Source organism: Benincasa hispida, chromosome 4 (genome assembly GCF_027475165.1).
Source record: "Benincasa hispida cultivar pf3 chromosome 4, pf3_genome.v1.1, whole genome shotgun sequence".
Taxonomy (NCBI): domain Eukaryota; kingdom Viridiplantae; phylum Streptophyta; class Magnoliopsida; order Cucurbitales; family Cucurbitaceae; genus Benincasa; species Benincasa hispida.
In genome coordinates this window covers 19,978,279-20,003,665 of record NC_143481.1, presented here as the reverse complement: position 1 = coordinate 20,003,665, position 25,387 = coordinate 19,978,279, and the positions used below count along the sequence as shown (strand labels likewise).

Sequence of the window (25,387 nt, the reverse complement as noted above, 5' to 3'; positions counted from 1 at the left end):
GGAAAAACTCCACAAGATAAGAGTTCAAAAAGTGTTGAAAATAAATGCTTCTGATGCAGAATGACTGGGCTTTGATCATGTACCTGCCGTACATCAAAACACTTAGTTGACCTTTATCAAGTCTCCCTGAAGGAAAAAGGATAAAATGTGGAAGCAAATTTTGCATACCAGGATAATGATATATTTGACCCATCTCATATGAAAAATTTGGATGTGGCGGACTTCTTTGAATCTCTTCAAGAGATGATTGGCGCAGTCGATGGAACATCAAGTATATTTTTTATTTTGAGAATATCTGGACTTAATGTTATTGTTTTCTTTTACCTATCTTCATGTTTTTTTAGTAACTTTTGTAGTGTTGTTTTTCTTATTGTAATTATTTTCTTTTAATGAAGAAACATGGATCCTTTTTATATGTTGGGTGATTAAAAAATGAGCAAAACAGATCTATGTCTGGTAGAAAATGCAACTACACACACAATATTTGTAAATAAAAATACTTTTCCATATTAACAATGCTGAAAGCAAAAGTAAATCTAATGTCAGGTTCTGCAAATTTGATCAAAGGTTTTGGAAAAACAAATATTATTTTACCTAGAGGAATAAAATTTATAATTGACAATGCATTGTTCTCTGGTCAATCAAAGAGAAATCTTCCAAGTTTTAAAAATATACGTTGCAATGGTTATCATATTGACACGAATAATGTGGAATATCTATATATCATATCCACTGCCTCAAATAAAAAACGTATATTGGAAGAGTTGTCTGCTTTATCTTCTGGATTATATTATACTCATATATGAGTAATTGAAACATATGCAACAACGAACCTGAAGTTTATGAATCTAGACATATTTACAATTTGGTATGAGCGATTGGGTTATCCAGGATCTAAATGATGAGGAGAATTATTGAGAATTAAAATGAACATCCATTAAAGAGCTAAAAGATTTTTCAATCTAATAAATTATCATGTGATGCTTGCTCTCAAGAAAAATTGATAATTAGATCATCACCAGCTAAAGTAGGGACTGAATCACCTACATTTTTAGAACGAATTCATGGTGATATATGTGGACCTATTAACTCAACAAGTAGACCATTTAGATATTTTATGATATTAATAGATGCATCCAGTAGATGGTCACACGTGTACTTATTATCAAAATGAAATCTTACATTTGTAAGATTACTTGCTCAAATAATTAAGTTAAGAGCACAATTTCTTGATTATACAATTAAGACCATTCGTCTTGATAATGCTGGTGAATTTACATCCCAAGCTTTTGATAATTATTGTATGTCAATTGGGATAAGTGTTGAACATTTTGTAGCTCATGTTCATACACAAAATGGTTTAGCATAATCATTTATAAAACGTTTGCAATTAATTGCAAGACCATTACTTATGAGAGCTAAACTTTTGATCCTCTCTTAGATGAATCTATATAGCCCGGAAGGGCTATAAGACAATTTACCTTTTGACGAGAACCAGACAGGTCAAATTTTGGTTTTTTAAACTTTGGCAAAAAAGAGAAAAAGAAAGAATCGAAATACTCAAGTGACCCAAAAGAGTCGAAAGAAGAAAAAGACTCAACAACAAATTCTGACTTGTAAGGATAATATGAGCAATAATCAAAGATGCAAGAAATACTAGGAGAAAGTACGTTCTAGGCTTGGAAGTCTCTAATTGTTTCACTTAATATTCCTTGAGGTGTGGGACGAGCTCATACTTATCCTTACTTACTTGTTCTGAACATGGCGTGGGATAAACATCATCTTCATCGTCGGTCAAGGGAAACTCCTAAATTAGATCGGCTTCAGTGCCACAGACGACGAGAAACTTTGAATGGTTATCCAATGTCAGCATGGAGTGTGTAAGCTCAGGGGTTTGATGGACCTCAACTGTCATGGGGGCTTAAGTCTCCAAGTGAAACTCAATAGAATCCTGCTCACAATGAGAAAAACCATTAGCAAGTTCACACATTATTAAATCCAACGTCTTACCTTGATCGAAATTTCAAAAAACCGGCTACTCAATGGGATCATCAATGTGAATCTCTTCACCACTTAACTCAGTACTCTTAGAAAATGTATCTTCCTAAGACTTCTCAACTCTCCTAACCAAATTAGTAATCTAAGCAACAAGGTCATACAGATTCTGAAAGTCAGCTCTAACTTCATATCCTGAATAGAAGTTATCCTGCTGGAAACTCGATGGTTCTTGAGAAAGATAGGAATGTTACTGCACAAACTCACAAGAGCATTTAGAAAGTTCATCAACTAAATTTTCTGAAGAATACCTATATTGGTAGAAGGAGACAGCATCGATGATAGAGTTCGGTTGGGCTTCTTGGTAGTATTTGCGTTCAGGACCGCGTGAAACCTGTATCTGTTCAGTAACCATAACTCGAACAAGAGAGGTTAGTTCATTTATTTCACTCTTAAGGTTATTAAATTCACTTACCTCTTGTGTTCTCCGATGGGTCGCATACTTCTCTTGAAGCACATAGTAGATGTTTATATCCACCATCTTAAAGGAAGTAGACACAAAGAAGAAGAAAATATTTTTGGTGTTTTAAAGTTTTCTAGTCAAATTTAGCTAAGAATGAGATTTAAATAGTTTAGCTTCCCCAACAACGGCGCCATTTTGTTCAGAAGCTAAATAGATGTCGTTAATTCTACCTAACCCAAAACAAACAAAATTTATAAATCTCAAACAACAACGAAAACTAATTCGTAGTTAAAGCGGAAGTAAGAGGTTGATCCTCATAGAAGGCTTAATTCTAATCTTTTCTTAAACTAACTTTGACTATAAAAGCGATAAAATGGGGGGTTCTCATGAAACTAGAAACATACTAAAAATCAAGAGACAAAGGATAAATATAAACAAGTATAAATCAATCTTGCTCCTAATTTAAGTTAAATGTTCAATTCAATTCCTACCATCGAATTCTACAAATTAAATTCACAATCGGATTATGCTCGCAACTACTTACTTATCTTGATTAAGCTAGTCTCTACAAAGGCAGAAACTAACAATAACCTAGTCAAGACAGCGTCCTAAACATTGAGTAAGGTTGGATAGGCCTAACCTTAATCAACCTATATGCTTCTACCTCTATTGGGTTCAATAGTGACCATATAGAATAGAAAACACACACATTAAGTTCTGGGATTCAATTGCGTCAATTAATTGTCAACATTGCTTACTCAATTAACCAAATTTTCTCTAAATCTAGTAATTAATGCATCCTAGAAGTAGCCATCAAACATACAATTACTATTGTTTCTTGTAGATCTTGGCTAGACATTATATCGAACACATTGAAAGCAACATATTCAATCATGATTGTGACAAAACCAAGCATCTAGGTTATACATGTTCAAGATATAGATCATTCAATGTTTCAAGAACTAAAAAAACAGATTTAAGAATGCTCAATTCATATTGTAAATGATAAAGAAAAAGAGAAAACTCAAAAGAATTACGAGAACCCTTGAAACTAGAAACAAGATTCAATAACTACTTTACAAACTCATAGACAAATTCATGAAAAATTACAAAAATGTTGCTTACAATCCAAAAAGGAAATCAAAATCTAAACTAAATTGGGAAATAAGTTTACCAAAGAGACGAAATGATACAGAGAGAAATCCCAGCCTCCATGAGAATTGTGCTTCCTCCTTTGCAAAAATGAAAGAAAAAGTGTTTATATTCATAGGGTAGTGGCACGATGCTGGGATAGTATTGCAACGCTAAATCGTAAAAAAACAAAGAAGCATTGGGCTTGAGTCGTGACACTGGATTGCGGAAGGCGTAGGCGCGCGGACAATCCTGTCAAACTCCGGAGCGTTGCAACGCTGCCCTATTTTGCAGTAGATGGATACTTGCTGTCTTCAAGCGTTGCTCGATGCTTCTGTGAGGGTCGTGACGCTGGGTCGATGGAATTTTGGTAATTACTCTGATTCTCTTCAACTTTGTTGACTTTTTGATCATTTTTTATCCTTTTTAGTCCAATTCTCGAAATGGTTCCTAATCGCTCCCGAGACTGTTTTACCTACAAAATGAGCATTAAAAGGAAAAAAAAACATAATTTTGAGGGACTTAACGTAGAAAATATATCTTTCATAAAGATCTATCACTCATGTTCATACACAAAATGGTTTAGCATAATCATTTACAAAACGTTTGCAATTAATTGCAAGACCATTACTTATGAGAGTTAAGCTTCCTTCATCTGTATGGGGACATGCTATTTTGCATGCAACATTACTTGTACGCATTAGGCCAGTAGTTTATGATAAGTACTCGCCATTACAATGAGCTTATGGTCATGAGCCAAATATTTCTTAGGTGTGCAATATATATTCCAATTGCTTCACCACAATGCATTAAGATGGGTCCTCAACGAAGGTTAGAAATATATGTTGGATATGATTCTCCATCAATTATTAAATATCTTGAACCCCGACTGGTGATGTATTTACTACATGATTTGCTGATTGTCATTTTAATGAGACAAATTTTCCAATATTAGGGAGAAGAATTAAGAAGTTGGAAAAAGAAATTACATGAAATGCATTGTTATTATCTCATTTAGGTTCCCATACAGATCAATGTGAACTTGAAGTTAAGAAAATAATTCATTTGCAAAATATAGCAAATCAATTACCAGATGCATTTATAGATGGAAAGAAAGTAACTAGGTCACATATGCCAGCTGCAAATGTTCCATAAAAAATTGATATCTCAACACAAAGTTGTCACTAATGAGTTTGGAACACGCTAGAAGCGTGGTAGACCAGTGGGTTCTAGAGATAAAAATCCTTGAAAAACGAAAAATAATTAATAGTGAAAAAGACTTAGTTGGGGATATATATACGCATGAAGAAATTCTCGACATAACTAGTAAGGAAGATAAAATACCTAAAGATAATAATGGGATTTCAATTAACTATGTCATGTCAGGTAAAAGATGGAATCACACTAATGTAATTATTGACAACATTTTTGCGTATAATATTGCTCTTGATATTATATCTGAAACTGAGGATCCTGAACCAAAGTCTGTTGAAGAATGTCGTATAGAAAAGATTGGCTTCAGTGGAAAGAAGAAATCGAGGCAAAATTAAACTCACTTTCAAAATGACAGGTTTTTGGACCAGTAGTTTGAACACTAGAAGGTGTTAAACCCGTGGGATACAAATGGGTATTTTTGAGGAAAGAAAATGAAAATAATGAGGTCACAAGATATAAAGCAAGAATAGTTGAATAAGGTTTTTCACAAAGACCTGGTATTGATTATGAAGAGACATATTCTCCAGTGGTGGATGCAATTACACTAAGATATTTAATTGGCTTGACTGTGTATAAAAGTTTAGATATGCATCTTATGGATGTAGTCACAGCATATTTATATGGATCTCTTGATAATGATATTTATATGAGAATTCCAGAAGGATTTAAGATACCTAAAACATATACATCAAATTCCCAGGAACGGTATTCAATAAAATTACAGAGATCACTATATAGATTGAAACAATCAGAACAGATGTGGTACAATCACTTGAGTGAATATTTATTGATAGAAGGATATCAAAATAATCCAATGTGTCCGTGTGTTTTTATAAAGAAATCACAATCAGGATTTGCTATTATAATCGTATATGTTGATGACTTGAATATAATTGAAACTCCTGAATAGCTTTCAAAGGCAATAGAATATCTTAAAAAAGAATTTGAGATGAAAGATCTCAGAAGAACAAAATTTTACCTTGGTTTGTAAATTGAGCATTTAGCAGATGGAATATTTATTCATTAGTCAACTTATACAAGAAAAATTTTGAAAAGATTTTATATGGACAAAGCACATCCATTGGATATTCCAATGGAAGTCCATTCATTGGATATAAATAAAGATATATTTCGACCTCGACAAGATAATGAAGAATTTTTTAGTCTTGAAGTACCATATCTTAGTGCAATTGGTGCACTTATGTATCTTGCTAATAATATAAGACCAAATATTGCATTTTCAGTAAATTTATTAGCTATATAGAGTTACTCTCCTACAAAAAGACATCAGAACAAATTTAAGCGTATACTCTGTTATCTCCGAGGAACAAGCGATATGGGTTTGTTTTATTTAAATAAATTAAATTTTGATCTAGTTGGTTATGTAGATTCTGGATGTTTATCTAATTCACACAAAGTTAGATCTCAAACAGGTTATCTGTTCACATGTGGAGGAACTTATATATCATGGCAATTGGTGAAACAAACTATCACGACACTTCCTCAATTCATGCTAAAATTCTTGCAATTCATGAGGCTAGTCGAGAATGTGTATGGCTAATGTCAATGACTCAGCACATTCGTGAAACGTGTGGCTTGTCTTATAATAAAAATCTTCAAACAATATTATATGAAGACAATACAACTTGCATAGCCCAAATCAATGGAGGATATATTAAAGGAGATAGAATAAAGTATATTTCACTGAAGCTTTTCTACACTCATGATCTTGAAGAAAATGGCGACATTACTGTACAATAAATTTGTTCGAAGGATAACTTGGCAGACTTATTTATAAGGCATTACCAACCGCAATGTTTGAAAAATTGGTGCACACAATTGGAATGCGGCGACTCAGAGATTTTAAGTGATGTTTTCGTGAGAGGGAGTAAATATATTGTATTCTTTTAGGAGTATGTATTATATTAAATATATACTCTTTTTCCTTCACTAAGGTTTTTTTCTCATTGGGTTTTTCCTAGTAAAGTTTTAACAAGGCATATTTCACACACACACACACACATATATATATACATATATATATATATATATATATATGAGCATCTAAGGGGGAGTATTATAAATATTATAATAATAAATAGATGTCCATTGCTTAGTGTCCCAAAGCCATGTGTCACCCTTCTTGTTGTCCATGTGCCTTGTAATTATTCATGCTTGGTGTTCATGTAAGTCCACATCTTACTTGTCACTTTGTCTATAAATAGTGACATTTGGTGGATCTTAAAATTACACATATATTGGTGAGAATTCCACTAACTTACCTATTATCCAATTTTATAATTTTAGTTATTTTACATTTTTAGTTATTTTATTTTATATTATTTTAATATATTTAATATTATTATATTATATTTTCTCCATATTTGTGTTTCCGTTGTGCTCCTCAATTTCATAACAAATATTACAATGAAATGTTAAAAATATTTATAATATATTAGAAAGCTATTGAAAAACTATTTTTTTCTTTTTTCTTTTTTTACTAGTTTGTTTATCTATAACATTTAAATTTAGGGATAGTTGCAAATATATCAATCATACTAAAAGTATTTACATATGTAGCACAATGCAAAAAGAATTGTAAATATAGCAAAATTTAGATCAAACTCTCAAAGTCTATCAGTGATAGACCATATCGCTAATAAGAGTCTACCACTGATAGATTTTGCTATATTTGCAACTCATTTAAAGTGTTTGCTATGCACTTTATTATTAGCTGTAAAAGTGCTACTCATTGTAATTACTCTTAAATTTATAAGCATAACAATTACAAGTAACAAATAATGTTAATATATGTATAGGGGGTCAAGTGAGATAATTAGAAGTCCCACATTATACTTTTTTCAAACGAAACATAATGGGAATCGATACAATTACAATAGTTTCGAGTTTAAGTTGAGATAATCAAATTTTATTTTCATTACTATTGAAAATAAATGTAATGAAGGAGGATACATGACCTTTAAGGGGCGTTTGTTTTTTTTGTAAACGTAGATAACATGAACCTGTTGATGCCTGAAATTATAGATGTTCAATTTCAAGAATATATGTGTGTGTGTGTGCGCGCCTGAAATGTCCATTTTGATCCTCACACTTTTTGATAAGAGACCATTTTGATAAACTTTGTACATATGGGAACTTTTTTAATACAAATTTATGACTATGGTTTAAGCAATTCAATAAATGAAATGCAATCATAAAATTTTGAAATAAAAATTAAAGATAAGAGAAAAATTTAAATTGATATTATATGCCAATTGTATTATAATGGTTTGGTATATTTGTCCAACTTTTGGAATGAATTTCCTTTGTTTAGCGGTGGATTTAGTTTAATTAAAAAATCCATATCCATCCACGTGCTAATACAGTGATGATTATAAAAAGCAAAGACAGGAAAAAAGATACGTCCTTGTTGTATTTTAGTGAACTTTTTTTCTTTTGGATTTTTTCTTCGGAACATATTTTAGTGGAAAGTTCAAATCAAAGCCCTTGTAATAATAATAATAATAATAATAGTATCTGACATTGACAGAAATGTAATGACTAGAATGACCTCAACTGAGGGAATAAGAATCTTCAAACATTTTGAATGGTGGTTGTTATTTCTTGAGTTTTTTGTAGCTCTATTAACTTCATCTTCTTGCTTTGCTTAATCTCCCCATAAAAATATGACACAAATCCCCATAGGTTTAAAGCCAAAGACACTCCTTTTTCCGCCTGAAACTTCTCCCGGAAAAAGATGACGGCCAGAATTTCCACCGCCGGCAATAACAGTGCAATTACTATACCTGAAAATAGCGACGACGAGTAGAAAATAACTCCCACCGCTCCCACGAAGAAACATTGCCATATTATGGCGCTCATCACTAATACCACGTAGTATTTAGTATTTCCAAGTCCAAATTCTCTTCCCTCTCTTTGTATTGCCTGTTTCAATTATTATAATTAGTTTGTTAAAAACCAACATTCAAATATAAACACAAAACACAAAACGTAAAGTACAGACGTTTACATAGTTCACTAACCACGTGCGCACTACATTAAAAAAAAGAGAGTAAACGATTTACTACCGAAAGAATAATACAGATTATAGAATTGAGACATCTCTAAAATTAGAGAATTTATATAATGTGCACCCGTCTAAACCTTACGTAAAAATGATAAATATGTAAATAACTTATTTAATCATACAAAACGCTACCTATTATATTCCAGACATTTTAACATAGTTTCATTTTAAAATTAATTTACGATAAAAAGAATAATTTATATAGATTAAATTCAACCACCAATATTTGCAAATCTACATTTTTTTTTATTGGGCATGTTTTTTTTTGTTGGTTAAAAAGTAATTAAGTTGTTCTTGATCAACTGAAGAACGTTTTATTTCGAGTTTTTTTTTAAGGGAAACATTAATAACACAAACCAAGATAAGAATGACTATTTAAGAGAAGGTCCAATAGAAAATTGACATGTGTAAGAAGAATCACGGCTGATTTATGAGGTGATATAATTTTGGGACATTGGAATTAATTTTGGCAAAATAATAATAATAAGAAAGAAGAAAGATTGGAGTATATAGTAGGCCCCTCTTAACCATTGGATGAAATCCCCAACTTTTAAGAAGATAAGGTATAGTTGGGGTTGGAGATTTGAAACTCCTACCTTACGCGTTATAAAGTCTCTACAATCATATGCCCCTTTTTTCTTTATAAAATATATTCAGTTTTGACTAACACTGTCCTTTCCTCTTCTCAATTGGAAAAAAAAAAAAAATTGTAATTTAAACAAATTATTCATCTTTAAATCAATCAAATTTAATTTAATCCTATCAATATTTTAATATTCTTTATAAAAATATAATAATAGTGAAGGAGGATACATAACTTGACCGTTTATTTTTTAGATGTAGATAACTATAATCTTTGGATGCATGGAATTACAAATATTCAATATCTTTAGAAAACTATACGTTGTTTTGTAGGAATATTTTTTTTTTATATCTTAAAGTATTTAGATAATAGTGTTTATTTTATAGGATTTTTAATTGAAAATATCATAAATTGACATAAAATTTACAATAAATTAGTTTGTACTAATGTAATTTATTTTATTAATTTGATTCTTTTATAAAATAAATAGTTATTTTAAAATATAGAAAAATGAACCAAAATATTTACAAATATAGTAAATATTACTGTCTATCAGTGATAGATACTGATAAACATTGATAGATGTCTATTAGTATTTATCGGTGTCTACCACTGATAGGTTGTGATATTTTATTATATTTGTAAATATTTTAAATAATTTTTTCATTTAAAACAATTATTACTTAGATATAAATTTGAATATATTTTTTTTTAAATTATGATATAACAAAAAAAAAAAAATAGTGATATAGATGATTGGTGGTATTTATTTTAATTTAAAATACAAATAAAGAAGAGTGACATATATACACACATAAAACACACCAAGGGATGCCCTTGACATGAGAGTTTGGAGAACCCATATCTCAGGGGTATCCAAAATTCTTGAAATGCCCTCCAAAAGGACATCTTAAGTTGTTCAAGAATCTCGAGATGTTAGGACATTTAACAGTATTTTAGGATAAAGTGGTAATTCAGATGCTTACTTCATGAAAATCTTGAATGCCCACGAATCAAACAACCCCTTAAAACTATGTGTGTTTTTTTTTTTTTTCAAAATAGATATAGCTCAACTGTCATATAATAAGTGTTAACAACCAAAAGATTTGTGATTCGATTCTCACCCTGTTATATTAAAAAAGTAATTTTTTTTCTTACAATAATTCATGGAATAAGAGAATCAAACTTTAAGGTCGATATTATATATTTTATGCTATAAGTTATACTCATTTTAAGCACCTTTATTATCATGTTAAATTAGTACTAATAAAACAAAAAACATTAATTTTCTTTGACAATATGCAATGTGGAAAAATTGAACGTTTGATTTCGAGGACGATAGTTAAAGTTTTATGCTAGTTAGGTTGTACTTATGTTGGCTCAAAACATGTTATTATGTTAAAAGGTCTAAAATACTCTTTTGATATTTAGTTTCCTTATTTTTTTTCTTTGATTCATCTTTATTCTTATACTTTTACAATTTTTATTTTGATCCTTCGTAGCTTCAAATTTGGTTCATTTTAGTCTTTGCACTTAAAAAAAAATATCCATTCTAGTGTTTATCTTTTTTCAATAAATTTCATACATGTAGGAGACTCTTGACCACAGATTTATTGCTATAGTTTAATAAATTCATTTTGAAATAAAAATAAAGATATGACAAAATAGTTACTTTACAAAAATACAGAACTCAAAACGAATATAACTTTGTAGTCCATTGCAACCACACAAAGCAGGAAAAACTCAAAAAAATTCTTAAAAAAAGAAAAATATTTGCGCAACCAAGTTACGGTTTATCTTTTTTCAAAAAAAATATTTTAAATATTTTTTTCGTGTAGCTACAACCAAATATTGCTCTTAGAAACTAGAAAAAAGAGTTTAACCATGAGAATCCATAGTTAAAAAAGAGGGTGAGCTTAAAAAACATAGATGAAACTACCAATTAATTGTTTTTCCTTTTTTCTTTTGAAATAAAAAATGAATGGAAAATGAAGAAAAATTATGAATATAAAAACAAAAATGAAGCAAATCGAAAACAGAAATGAAGTTATTTATGATTGTGATTATTATTTTTGACTTGATTAAGTAGTAGCTAAAGGAATAGAGATGTAACCTGGAAATCATTGTCGATTATCATTCCAATGGTGCAAAGAATTGTCCCAAATAAAGCCATCACCAACTGAATTTCCAATATCAAAGTATATGTAAGATTCTGTTTCGTTTTCTTGTACATCAATTCGATCAGCGGCAATATAAATCCATACAGCACCGCCGCCCCCAACGTCATCAAGAATCCTGCTATATACTCTTTATTCGATTCTCCCGCCGGCCGGTCTCCACTCGAGTGCAATGCCAAAATTGCCCCTCCAATCGTCAATAAAACCACCGCGTTTACAGTGTAGCTCGTGAACCTCTGTTTCACCAGCAAAAACGCGAACCCCGCCGTGAACGCCAACTGCGACGCAATTATCAACGAAGACGTTGAAACTGGCAGCCGGGCCATGCCGTAAGAGAACAGGTAATTGTCAAGTCCCGTGAGAAGGCCGATTACGGCGGAACCAAAGAACAAAAGCGGCTCCCTCATGAAAATCAACTTTGTTCTGTTTCCGGCGGGGGTGCTGCGGCAGCGATGGATGTAACTGATGGCCAATGGGAGGAGGATGATGGGAAAACCGGCGGTGAAGAGACAACTGGAGAGCCAGACGCGGTTGCCGCCGTGGATGAAGTAGAGGCGGAGTATCAGAGGGCCGCCGCAGTTGCCGATGGACATCAAGATGGAATTGAAGGCGAGGAGGGCCGTTTTAACGGCGGTCTTCCGGCGGTTTGTTGGTTGGTGATCATGTTTTGTTGGAGATTGTGAGGTTTGGGAATGCATTTTTGGAAAAGATTGATTGAAAAAATTGTGGAATGGGTGAAGAAAATGAGAAGGGGAGGTGATATTTATCAACAAAGAATTGAAGGAATTGAAGTGGAGAGGGAAATGGTGGGGACGAATAATTATTGAGACATTCAAGTTCAGACACATGCATGTTTAGTGCGTGCTACTCTTTTCATCACCATTATTTTTGGAGTTTACCCGGTTAAAACTTTTGATTTCTAACATTGATTGATATAATTTAGGTAATTGATAATTGTTATCTTTATACATACACTGATGATTAATGTAATTTTGAAGAAACAATTATTGGGTATAAATCTCTCCATCCCATACAATAGAAAATTACAAGTTGAATAGTGTTATGTGAAGTTGGAAAAATTGAGGGGTCTTTCTGTTATTTTGTGAAATTTAAAACTAACCTAATGTGATACAATTTTCTCTCTCTTCATCTTTATCTCTATGTGTTTTGATGGAAAAAAAAAAAAAAAAGGGAATAGCATGTTGAATATATATATATATAGATAGATAGATAGATAGATAGTGAAAGAAAGTGAAACAATTGAATATTGAAACATAAAATTGGATTTAATTGTGTAGATTAAATTCATTGTTTAGAAACTTTCAAATTGGATTGAAACTTCCAATTAAAATGATGTTTCATGTATGAAAGTTAAATTTGTAGTTTCTTCATTTGAATGAGTTATGTTTGATTTTTGTCAAGTAACAACTCAATTAAGTTGAATTTGACAAATGTTTCAATTTTTATATTTATTTAATTTTATTTTGTATTTTGGGAGATACTAAGTTGCTAGCTTATAAATAACAACTCAGTTCTTCATTTATAGCATCCAATTCCAAACTGAATAGTTTTCTCATTTCTTTCTTTCTTTCTTTCTTTTGTTCTTGAGTTGAGTTGAGTTAAGAATAAGTATCCAAGAATTCTACCAGATCCGAGTACTTTGAGGTTGCAGGTTTACTGGAGTTAGTCGTTGTATCCTACTGAGACGATCGTTGTATCTGCTTGCAGCCCATGCAAAGTGAATACTTGTCTTCAGAACAACACTTATCAAAAGCGTGCCTCGACTACGGTTTGAGTCTCCAGAGGTTTTGAAGTTCTTTCAAGTTTCTTGTTATTTTCATATCTAAGCATTGTCATACCATCTAGCTTTTATTTGAGTTTAAATATTTAGTGGTCTTGATGAAACTTTGTATAATATCTATTGTAATGCTTACAATATATAAAAACTATTGTGGGAGGCATTAGACAATAAGTACAAGTTGGAAATGTAGGTACTAAGAAATTCTTAGTCGAAAAATTCTTAAATTATAAGACACACCAAGTTGGTCGTCAATCAGATAGAAGAATTGCAAATTATCATAATTGATTTGCAAAGTGGAGGATTGGACATTAGTGAGCCACTCTAAGTTGCTGCTGTAATTGAGAAGTTGCCTCCTTCCTAGGACTTCAAATGTTATCTCAAGCACAAATGAAAGGAATTATCCATGGAGAAGCTTGTGGTGAAACTCCGAATAGAAAAGGACAATAGAAAAGGAGATAAAACTCTACTGAAAGGTGAAGCCAAAGCTCATGTTGTTGAAGCTTCAAAGCATAAACCCAAGAAGTAGAATTTCAAGAAGAAAAATGAAAATCAAGGGTCAAGGAATGATGCTAGCAAGTGCATTCAAGGAAATTGCTGGGTTTGTGGTAAGAGTGGCCATACTGTTGCAATGTGCAGACACAAGAAGGGACAAAGTTCCAACAATCAAGCCAACGTCGTGGAAAATGACGATTTGGTTGCCGTCATTTATGAGGTAAATATGGCTTCAGACACCAAAGGTTGGTGGATTGATACTGGTGCTACTAAGCACATTTGTAAAGACAAGTCGTTGTTCATTACATATGAGAAACTAAATGGTAGCAATTATTGGGTTTTATGTCCTAAAAATCATGGTTTGTAAACAATAAAATTAATTTTGAAAAATTCACTAAGTTGTTATTGAATATATGAAATTGCTTATTTCGTTTTAGAAATAAATCAAATAAACTAAAAGATCCATGACTATTACATGAATACTTGAACTTTATGTGGAGACATAAAAGTGGATCAGGTTCGAGTAAATAGTCAAAATGGTTTATAGTATATAAATAAGGTTGGGTGTCTTATTTTGGTAACACTATCAGATGCGGCCCACTCTGTAGTTGTTACAAGGAGTTGCAAAGTGCTACAGACGAAGTGATCCTAATTTGTACATGTCATGACATGAGGAGTGAGGGCGTTCTATGTAATGAGTTTGCACAAGATCGGGCCACAAAATAAGTCACTCTTACTTTATAACACTGTTTACTGTTTAAGACTGACTATTTCAAAGTGATGACCTAGGTAACGTGACCTTAATCCTGAGGTAACTATGAACTCCTGTTTATTCGGGATTATCCTTAGATTTGCATAAGTGATGGTTGGCTCAACAACACTGGCTCAATAAACCTCCATTTCAGGGGTAAGACCAGGTAGATAGCTGGGGACACAGGGTGCAAGATGAAATTCACTCCTACCCACATTTAGGGATAGTAGAGAGTTTTTCTCTTAAGTGTTGAGTCCGAGTCTTGAACAAGGGCCTCACCCTCTCATTGGCCCCAGAGGGACTCGGTTTGATAATTAGATCGCAATCCAATTGTTCATCAAAGGATCAACGGGACTTAAGGAACAAGAGGTAATCTCAGGGTTAAAATAGCCATTTGGCCCAGCCGTTATTTTGAACAACCTGTGAATGTTAACTTACTAATCATAGTTATATCAAATGGACATAATATATCTATAGTGAGGGGAGTGCAACTCTGGATTTTTGTGGAGTGACTCAATAGTTAATGAATGGGGGTTAATTCGTTGTAAAGAGTTTAGCTAATTAATCTCGAATCGTTGGATCTTATAATCAGTAGTTCCGCGAGGTCCCCCTACTAGCTCACAAATGGATTAGCCTTAGAGTAAAGTGATAAGTTAATTTGAAATGTTCAAATTCGAATTAAGAGAATTAGTAATTATATGTGATATAATTACATGTTTAATTTTGGAATTAAATGAAAGTGGAGAATCAATTAATATTTAAATATGATTTAAATATTAAACTAATGAATAGGGATTCGTGATGGTGGAATTAGTGTTAAATTAATTTAATATTTGATATTGAATTAATTAGAATTAATTAAATTATTTATTATGAATTTATTAGAAAATTAATTAATTAGTGTAAAATTAATAAAGGTTTCATTTTTTAAAAGTTGTTTTTAGAAATCAATTACAAAATCAAAATTGAAAAAGATAGAAAATGGAAAATCCTAAAAATGGGATTTCTTCTCTTCCTGTTCAACTAACTCATACATATTCCACCATAATCTTAAGTCAATCTTCCAAGCATGAGGTACAATTCATGCAGCAATTCCTTTGCATGAAAGTCATGCAATAAATAAAGAAGATTGAAGTGGAAATTAGGCTTGCACTTGGGTTGATTTAAGTAGAAAATCTCCCTAAGTTGAAGAAGAGCCTTCAGCTGAAAAACCAGAACTTCTTCTCCATTTTCTCTTAATCCAAACTTATTTTGAGTCCCACAACTCAATCTAAGATACCAAGAGGATAGTAGAGAAGGCCTTGAGGTGGTTCACAAGCTGATTTGGAGAAGATTTGCAGCTGGATTTGAGAATCAAGTGTTTCTTCAAAGGTATGTCATGAAATCCTCTTATTAGTTTATGAGCATGCTTAATCTAAAGCAAAAATTAATGAATTAGAATTCTTAATGATCCGTTATTCTTCCGCTGCATGTTTTCTTACTCTAATAGCAATAAGTTGTACATGAGAAGTGCTTCAACCACCTCTGTGGCAGGCAAAGGGAGGATCCTGCTGAACTTGACTTCTGGAAAAATACTTACCCTTAATGATGTGTGGCATGTGCCTAAGATTCAAAAGAATCTTGTGTTAGGAACTTTACTTAATAAAATCGAATTCAAGCTTGTATTTAAGTTAGATAAATTTATTTTGACAAAGAGGGGTATGTATGTGAGAAAGGTCTATCTAAATGATGGCATGTTCAAACTAATTATATTGACAAAAATGCCAAAAAATGATAATAATATCAACTTTTCTGCTTATAATATTGAGTTGTGTGATGTTTGACATTCTAGATTAGGACATGACAATTATAGTTCTTTAAATAGAATGGGAAAATTAGGGCTATTGCCGAGTTTTAACATTGATAATAGACATAAATGTGAATTTTGTGTTGAATCAAAGTTTAATAGAAAGTCATTTTCATTTATGGAAAGAAATCATTAGTTACTTGATTTAATCCACAGTGATGTATGCGACATGAAAAGTATTCCCACAAGAGGTGATAAGAGATATTTGATCACATTCATTGATGATTGTAGTAAATATTGCTATGTATATTTATTACACAGTAAAGATGAAACCTTTAATGTTTTTAAAACATCAGAAGTTGAAGATCAACTTGAAAAGAAAGTAAAGATGCTTAGATTAGATAGAAGTGGTAAATATGAATCATCATCACTTTATCAATTATGTGAAGTTAATGGTATCTATCAAACTACAACACCTTATACACCACAACAAAATGGTGTAGCTAAAAAAGAGAACTGGACTTTAAAGGACATGGTTAATTGCATGTGAAATGGTTTAGGTTTACCTCACAATTTGTAAGGGGAAGCTTTGCTGACAGCAAATTTTATACTAAATAGAATTCCACATAAGAGGACTAATAAGTTCTTATGAATTGTGGAATGGGAAATTACCCTCATATAAAATGCTAAAAGTGTGGGGGTGTTTGAAAAAAGTACAAGTTCTTTTACCAAAAAAAACCAAACTTGGGTCCAGGAAAATTGATTGTGTCTTTATAGGCTATGCAATGCATGGTGCTGCTTGTAGATTTATGGTGATTAAATCAGAAATAATTGATATCAATAATAATATCATAATGGAATCTATTGAAGCTAAATTCTTTGAGGATATTTTCCTTTAAGGGAGGAAGGACATAAAGTGATTGGTGCCAAAAGAATTAATGAGGCTAGCTCTTCAAAAGGTCAAAACGATCAGAATACTGAGTTCTGAACCTAAAAGAAGAAAAAGAGCTAAAAAAGCTACTTCTTTTGGACCTGATTTCATAATGTATGTGATAGAAGGTGAGCCTCAGACTTTTTAAGAAGTTGTATAATCTCCGGATACATCTTATTAGAAAGAAACTATATCAATAGTGAGTTAGAATCTATTTTTACAGAACAATACTTGGGTTTGGGTTGATTTACCTCTTCAAAGTAACCCAATTGCGAGTAAATGGATTTTTAAGAGAAACTTAAAGGCTGGCGGCACTATTCAAAAGTACAAAGTCCGTTTGGTAGCTAAAGGCTTTCACCAAAAAGAATGGGCTAGATTTCTTTGATACCTATTCTCCATTGACGAGTATTACATCTATAAGGATGTTAATTGTAATAGCAACTTTACAAATTTTGGAAACAAACCAAATGGATGCAAAAACTACATTTTAAAATGGAGATTTATATGAAGAAATTCATACATAGAATAACTTGAAGGGTTTGTTGTTAAAAGACTTGAAGACAAAGTTCGTAAACTTGTTAAGTCTCTTTATGGGTTAAAACAAGCACATAAACAATGACTTGAAAAGTTTGATCACACTATGTTATCAAATGGATTTAAGATAAATGAGTGTGATAAATGTGTCTATGTTAAAACCATAGATCAAGAGTATGTCAATGTTTGCTTATATGTAGATGATATGTTAATAATGAGCACAAATAGAAGTGTCATTGATTCCACTAAAAGGATGCTAAAATCCAACTTTGATATGAAAGATCTTTGTCTTGCTGATGTTATCCTTGGAATTTGAATAATAAGAAATCCAAGTGGATACATACTTTCTCAATCTCACTATATAGAGAAGGTGCTGAGAAAATTTGATCATTTTGAGAGAGCCAATTGTTACCCCATTTCATCCAAATTGTAAGTTGAAGAAAAATAATGATGAAAGTGTATTTGAATAATAACATTCTAGAGTTATTGGTAGCTTAACGTACATAATGAATTGTACAAGACCTGATATTGCCTATTTAGTAGGAAGGTTAACAAGATACACCGAAAATCCTGGGCATGATCATTGGAATGCGTTAGTCAGAGTTTTAAGGTATTTGAAATCCACTTTAGACTATGAATTGCATTATACGAGGTATCCACATATACTGGAAGGATTTAGTGATGCTAATTGTCTTTTTAATAGTATGAAGACTAGATCAACAAGTGGGTATATTTTTATCTTAGGTGGAGCAGTTATATCATGGAAATATTCAAAATAGACGTGTATAGCACTTTCTATTATGGAATCAGAGTTTGTAGCTCTTGATAAAGCAGAAGAAGAAGCCGTGATAAAGCAGAAGAATAAGCTAAATGACTCTAAAATTTTCTTGAAGATATTCTATTATGGCCAAATCCTGTAAGTGCAATATGTATTTATTGTGACAATTTAATAACTTCTATAATGGAAAGTCACGACATATTAGACACATACATAATTCAATAAGGAAATTTCTTTCTAATGGAATAATTTCCTTTAACTATGTGAAATCAAAAGAGATTATTGCAGATCCTTTGACGAAAGAATTGTTAAGAGAGCAAGTTGTCACACCTCCTCCTAGATTATCCACCTAATCTAGAAAGAGGTGTGAAGATGCTAAACATCACCTCCCCTGATGACATTTAGCATCTTACCAACCAACTTAACTTGTGCTTAAATCTGAATAGTTACACAATAATCCTTTAGTACATTTAATTTTTATTCAACATATTCCATATTATGGTATCCACAAACAAGATTCATAAACTTTCCATCTCCTGTTATATACAACCATGAACAAAGTTTAGACACAACAAAAACACTTTTAAACATTACACAACCAAACAACTCCTCTTGTCCCATACTCCAAAACCATGACAATAAGGTTCGTGATATGCAATCTATCTACAATAGTGCAGAGCCTACAGTGTAGCAGGAGACTCTTGTCGTGTGGCAGTAAATAGCTCAGCTTGTTTCCGGAACTTTAACGCTACCTAGGGGGGGGCATAAAACATCGAAAACATGAGCTAATGCCCAGTGAGTGATAATTTAATATAAACATAAGTTATCGCTTTCTAAATCATCAATAAAAGTAAATAAATCATTCAATAAAATATTGGCCAAGTACAAAAGATTCAACAACATCTCGAACACGTGCTAGTAAAACAGTGGCATGATCAACTCTCATAAGCACATTATAAAGCATTCAGTCGTTATCAGAAAACTATACCAACTTTGTACCCAATTACTCGTTTACAACGGCGGGTTACTCTGGACAAAGAATGCCCCTCGCAGTGTAAACTAAATCACCAGGTCATGCATGCATGCAGAATTGCCTCAAGGCTAAGCATAGATACACACCACAGGCCCAGGTTACTCTGGAATCCTCGGTATACTCTAGCCATATCTGACCCCTGTGGTAGCCCCCTGATAGCCTGAGTGGCGCTACACGCGCAGGTTCCTCTGGACTTCCCGGTATATTCTAGCCATATCTGACCCCGGTAGTCCCCTAATCGCCTAAGCAATGCTACTGAAACACATTCAAGTAGGACGAGAAAAAAACCATCTCTCGGGTACAAGAATCAGTAGTTTGAAACCATTTCCACAACCATTCAACAATCTTGATTCCACCATCAAGAGGGTTTTCATAAAAACCATACAAATCACAAGTATGTAAACTCTGATTTCAAACTACATTTTGATAAATTAAGATCATGTAAAACCATCGAGAGTTTAGAAATCATGATTTAAACATTTTTGAAATATTAGACAAGTAAAATAGATCATGCCATCACATTTCATAAAGCATACTATAATATATAATTAGTTCTATATCAAAACATTCGAAAGTAAACCTTCACTATCACTGACACGAGCTCCATGGGTTTTAAGCCTTTCCTTGGGTTGTAAGCCTTTCCAATCTCAGTTTGGCTTGACATAAAGTTCCAAGGTTACTAGACACTCACAAGAGGTCAAATCAACCATAAACAACCCGTAGTGATTCAATGTGACCACTTGAACTCATTTTAACACCTAAACATTCATATTTTGCTCCTTAAGTCCATTTTCCTCACATTACCCAAAATGGCCCAAAAAATCAGTTTTTAATCCAAAAGTATTCATTCCAGGGTCAAAATATCAAGAAAATCTTAATTAGGATTCAAAAATGCCCACCAACACCCAAAATGCTAAAAAACAAGCAATTGGGCATTAAAAATGGGCATAGGCGTAGGCTGTGGGCGTGGGTGGGCGAGGCTGGCCGTGGGTGGGTAGGGCTGGACAGGCTGAGGCGTGTTGAGGGGCGCTGGCACGGTAGGAGGCATGCTGGTGGGGCTGGCAGCCTTAGGGGGGTGGCTGGCCTGCTGCTACCCTGTTCGAGAAAACATTGATTCACTTTAACCAACTTTTAACCCAACTTAAAGCGACAATTTGCACATACTTCCTTCATGAAATATGTTTAAAAACCTTTAATATAACTAACCGAAAAATTACAGCTCTTAACTCATATTCTAGAGCTCATAATTTCTCTTGGACTACACCTTACTCGGATTTTCCAATTTTCTGGGCAACCTTCACTATCTTCACGATTTCTCTAGTTTTCTGATCCCAAATCATTGAGCACCCTAGAATATACTCACAGCTCAATAAGATTTAATTTGGTTTAAATATGGAAGCTTTTGCATGAGTATTTTGGGAGAACCATCGTATTCTTCAAACCCTAAGTTTTTGGCCGAAGCTGCACACTTTTTCCTCCAATCAAAGTCCTCCACCCAGCTGCTTGTTTTCCCTACTACGTGGTTTTTTATTCATTTTCATTATCCTTTGTAGCCTTACAATAATTATCAAGTTAAATTAATTTTAGATTTTAGCAAATTAATCCAAAAATGTTTTGTTTTTTTTAAAAAAACAAACAACTCCAACACTCCTCTCGACCAACTTGCATTTCCTACAAATTTTGTTCTTTCTTTCCTTGTAACCTGACACACATATATTGAATCTATAAACTACAAGTCCATGTTCCCATTACCAGTTCCACGGCAACGGCGCCATAAACTTGAAACGCAAATTTTAAGTCTTTATCATCATATAAGCTTCTAATCTTATGCCATACGACACATGGATGAATGATGAGTTTATTTTCTTTATGCGATAATACTTCTAGATATGTGTTATAAATGAGAATCTTGTAGTATACTATACGTTGTCACAAGTTTCCTTGTGTTGGAATCAAGTATAATTCCACCACAAATTTCTCGGTGTGATCCGAGGTCAAACACAGGGATTGTTTTAAGTTATTACGTTACATTTGTGATATATGCGACCAGGGGTTTTTCAATTTATAAAAAGATTGTGTACAGGTATTTAAAAATATGATAAAGTAAAGGTAAGCGATAAAAATGCGATAATAAAGTAAATTACGACAAAAGTAAAGTGCGATAAAATAAACCTAAGCTATGATGATACAAGATACTGAGGGTGAGACTGACTGTGAAGATTATACAAAGATTGTGTTATGCGGTGGCAAGTCTTATGTGTGAAATAGAAAGAGAAAAGATAATTAGTACAAACATCGCAAGTTCGTTAATTGCATTAAAGGCATATGTACTGTTCTGCATTTCCCTTGGCGTACACCTCTTGGTGATCGGCCACGTTTCCCGCATCTCTGTGGTGAAACAGGGACGAACGTAATGAACACAAGGTTGCTTCCATCCCTGGAGGTAATTTTTGCTTTATTTAACGTATTCTTTTAACCTTCTCTTGATAGATCAGAATGGCATCTTCACTTCTGCTCTCACAGGTGAAGATGCCATCTAACATGCTTTAGCTAAACATCTTTATTTCTTTAGCACATGTTAAGTTACTTGTTTAATTCATATTAATCACCAAGGGATTAAGAAAACATCATGGAGAAAATGATTTATGTAGGAACGGAAATAGACAGAGAAGTAGAAATGGAAATGATCAAGACATTCAATAATACTATTTAGCGTCTGATACATGTTTGTGAATGAAGAGATTAAGAATATGAAATACAATTGATGAATAAGGGTTAGAAACAAATACAAATAAGCGCCAACATCTTGGCACAGATCTGGAATAGAGAATCGCTTTCCGCGTTGATGGAGTGAATGGAAGGATGAGCTTCCCTCTCAGGCTTGCTCAACCGGTAGAAGGGATCTAAGTACAGAGCTTCTCAGCGGGGATTTAGCAGAATTGCACTGAGACTCACCTCTCGACCTTGTCTCTTCTCTTCCCATATTTCCTTCGATCAGCACTCAGATCAGCTCTCTCTCACTAGCCTCGTATCAATTATCCCCTGTATCAAGTATATCTTTCAGTGAATTCTTTGAGGGTATTTATAGGCTGAAGGCTTTGACTCTCTGACTTGTGGTCCACACTTTATTGTTATGGAAAGTCCGAAAATGGTGGAATAAATATTCCTTCTGTTATGCAATCAGTCCGTCGAATATGTACAACGGTTAGTTGTACACGTATCACAATTCTCCGCGTTTGCAGTTCTCATTTGCATCTTTCGATCGTGTGTTCACATGCGGTGTTGTTTTTATTACCGCATGCAATTGAAGTTCAGCTCTGGATCGACTGTCGCATTGCGCCTTCATTGCGTTGATCATCTCTTTAGTATTGATTTGACGGGCGCAATGCGATGGAGATGCGTTGTTCAATTTCTCTCTGAGCCTTGATCACAAACGGTGACTTTGTTTCCTGCAAAACAGACTTGAAATATCCTTTCCTACTATCTTAATGGTCTTAATGGGTGTATTTGCAATAATTTATAATTATTGTATTTCTTAGCTAATTTTCATATAATCAACGCATATTTTCTCTCTTTTGGCCGCAATATCTGAATAAGACAGCATAAATAACTTGTATTTCTACAAGTTATCATAACCCTTAGCCAATAACAAATCATGTTCACTATACAAGTGCCCAATCATGAAAGATTGCTCCAATAACATGTATTAATACATTTCTAAAAGAACTTGCATTTGTTAAGTAATTTCCAACTTTAATTCCAACACTTAGAATTAGAACTTTCTTAGGTCATACAATCCAAGTTATTTATTTAGATACATACTAAGCTCACTTATCTAGGTTGAAGCTAAGCATAAACAAAGGAAAAAGGGACAAGGTTTACAAGTCAATACCATCTTTTTGTGAATTTCGTCCTCGAAATTCAGCGGAAAGTCATCAGGAGAAAAAATGAGGATATTTGGCTCTCATTAGTTGTTCGCTTTCCCAAGTTGCTTCTTCCACTGCATGGTTTCTCCACAACACTTTAACTTGTGGAATCGTCTTGTTCCTCAATACCTGCTCCCTCCTATCTATGATTTGTATAGGTTCTTCCTCATAGGAAAAATTTTCCTGAAGTTGCAATGGTTGTGATTCTAGAACATGAGATGGGTTCGAAATATATTTACGCAACATTGACACATGGAAGACATCATGTATCCTGGAAAGCTCCATTGGCAATGCCAAACGGTAGGCTGATGGGCCTATGCGTTCCAAAATTTCATATGGTCCTATATACCTTAGACTCAATTTTCCTTTCTTACCAAAGCGTAACACTCCTTTCCAAGGAGAAAGCTTCAGGAAAACTCTATCTCCCACCCCGAATTCCAAATCTCGACGACGTTTGTCAGCATAACTTTTCTGGGCGATTCTGAGCTGTCTTAAGTTTCTCCCTAATGATTCTAATAGTATCAGTAATGATTTGCACCAATTCTGATCCGAACAACTCTCACCAGTAGAACTGTTTCAAAGTCTGATACATTTTACTTGACTAATATTTCAAAAATGTTTAAATCATGATTTTTGAACTCTCATTGGTTTATATGAGCTTGATTTATGACAATGTAGTTTGGAACTAGAGTTTACACAATTGTGACTTGTATGGTTTTATATGAAAACCTCTTGATGTTGAATTTAAGAATGCTGAATGTTTGTGAAAGTGGTTTCAAACTACTAATTCTTGTACCCGAGAAATGGATATTTTTCCGTGCTACTTGAATGTGTTTCAGTAGCATTGCTTAGGCGATCAGGGGGCTACCGAGGTCAGATATGGCCAGAGTATATCGGGAAGTCCAAAGGAACCTACGCCTGTAGCGCCACCCAGGCTATCAAGGGGCTACCACTGGGTTCAGATGTGGCCAGAGTATACCAGGGAGTCCAGAGTAGCCTGGGATTGTGGTGTGTATTTATGCTTAGCCTTGAGGTAGCTCTGCTTGCACGTATGACCTTGTGATTTGGTTTACACTGCGGGGGCATTCTTTGTCCAGAGTAACCCGCCATTGTAAACGAGTATTTGGGTACAGAGTTGGTGTGGTTTTCTGATAACGACCAAATGCTTTATAATGTGCTTATGAGAGTTGATCATGCCACTTTTTTTTTTTACTAGCACGTGTTTGAGATGATGTTGAATCTTTTATACTTTGCCAATGTTTTATTGAATGATTTGATAAACTTTATTGATGGTTTAGAAAGCGATAGCTTATTTTTATATTAAACTACCACTCACTGGGCTTTAGCTCATGCTTTCCATGTTTTATGTTTTTCTCCATCCCGTGGTAGTGACACGTTCATGGTGCTTACTAAGCCGTCAAACGCCACTAGTGTTGTTAAACATCTGTTGTATTGTCTGTGCATGTATTTGAGAGTATTCCAGAACAGCTAGAACTTGTGAGTTACATGTCATGGGAGGTTTTGTTCAAAATAATCCTTATTGTTGGTCTGTAAATCTATTTAGTATTGTGATTTAAACTGAATCAAATTCCTAAACTCTGTCAATGAACATAGATTATTTTTGAAAATGGGTTTGGAAGTATGGGTTTGATCTTGAGTACAGGATATGTTAAGAGTTGGGACGTTAGATGTCATAGAGAGAAG

At 33.3% G+C, this 25,387-nt stretch overlaps 1 protein-coding gene across 1 annotated transcript; it reads right to left on the bottom strand.

The window, feature by feature from the left end:
* Positions 1-8,283: 8,283 nt before the first annotated feature.
* Positions 8,284-12,475, bottom strand: LOC120075951 (purine permease 3-like). The gene is made up of 2 exons (XM_039029709.2): positions 11,588-12,475; positions 8,284-8,749 (listed from the first exon to the last, which is right to left on the bottom strand). The coding sequence occupies exons 1-2, from the start codon at positions 12,347-12,349 to the stop codon at positions 8,399-8,401; spliced, it is 1,113 nt and encodes a 370-aa protein (XP_038885637.2). The 5' UTR covers positions 12,350-12,475; the 3' UTR covers positions 8,284-8,398.
* Between the last annotated feature and the right edge of the window lie 12,912 nt (positions 12,476-25,387).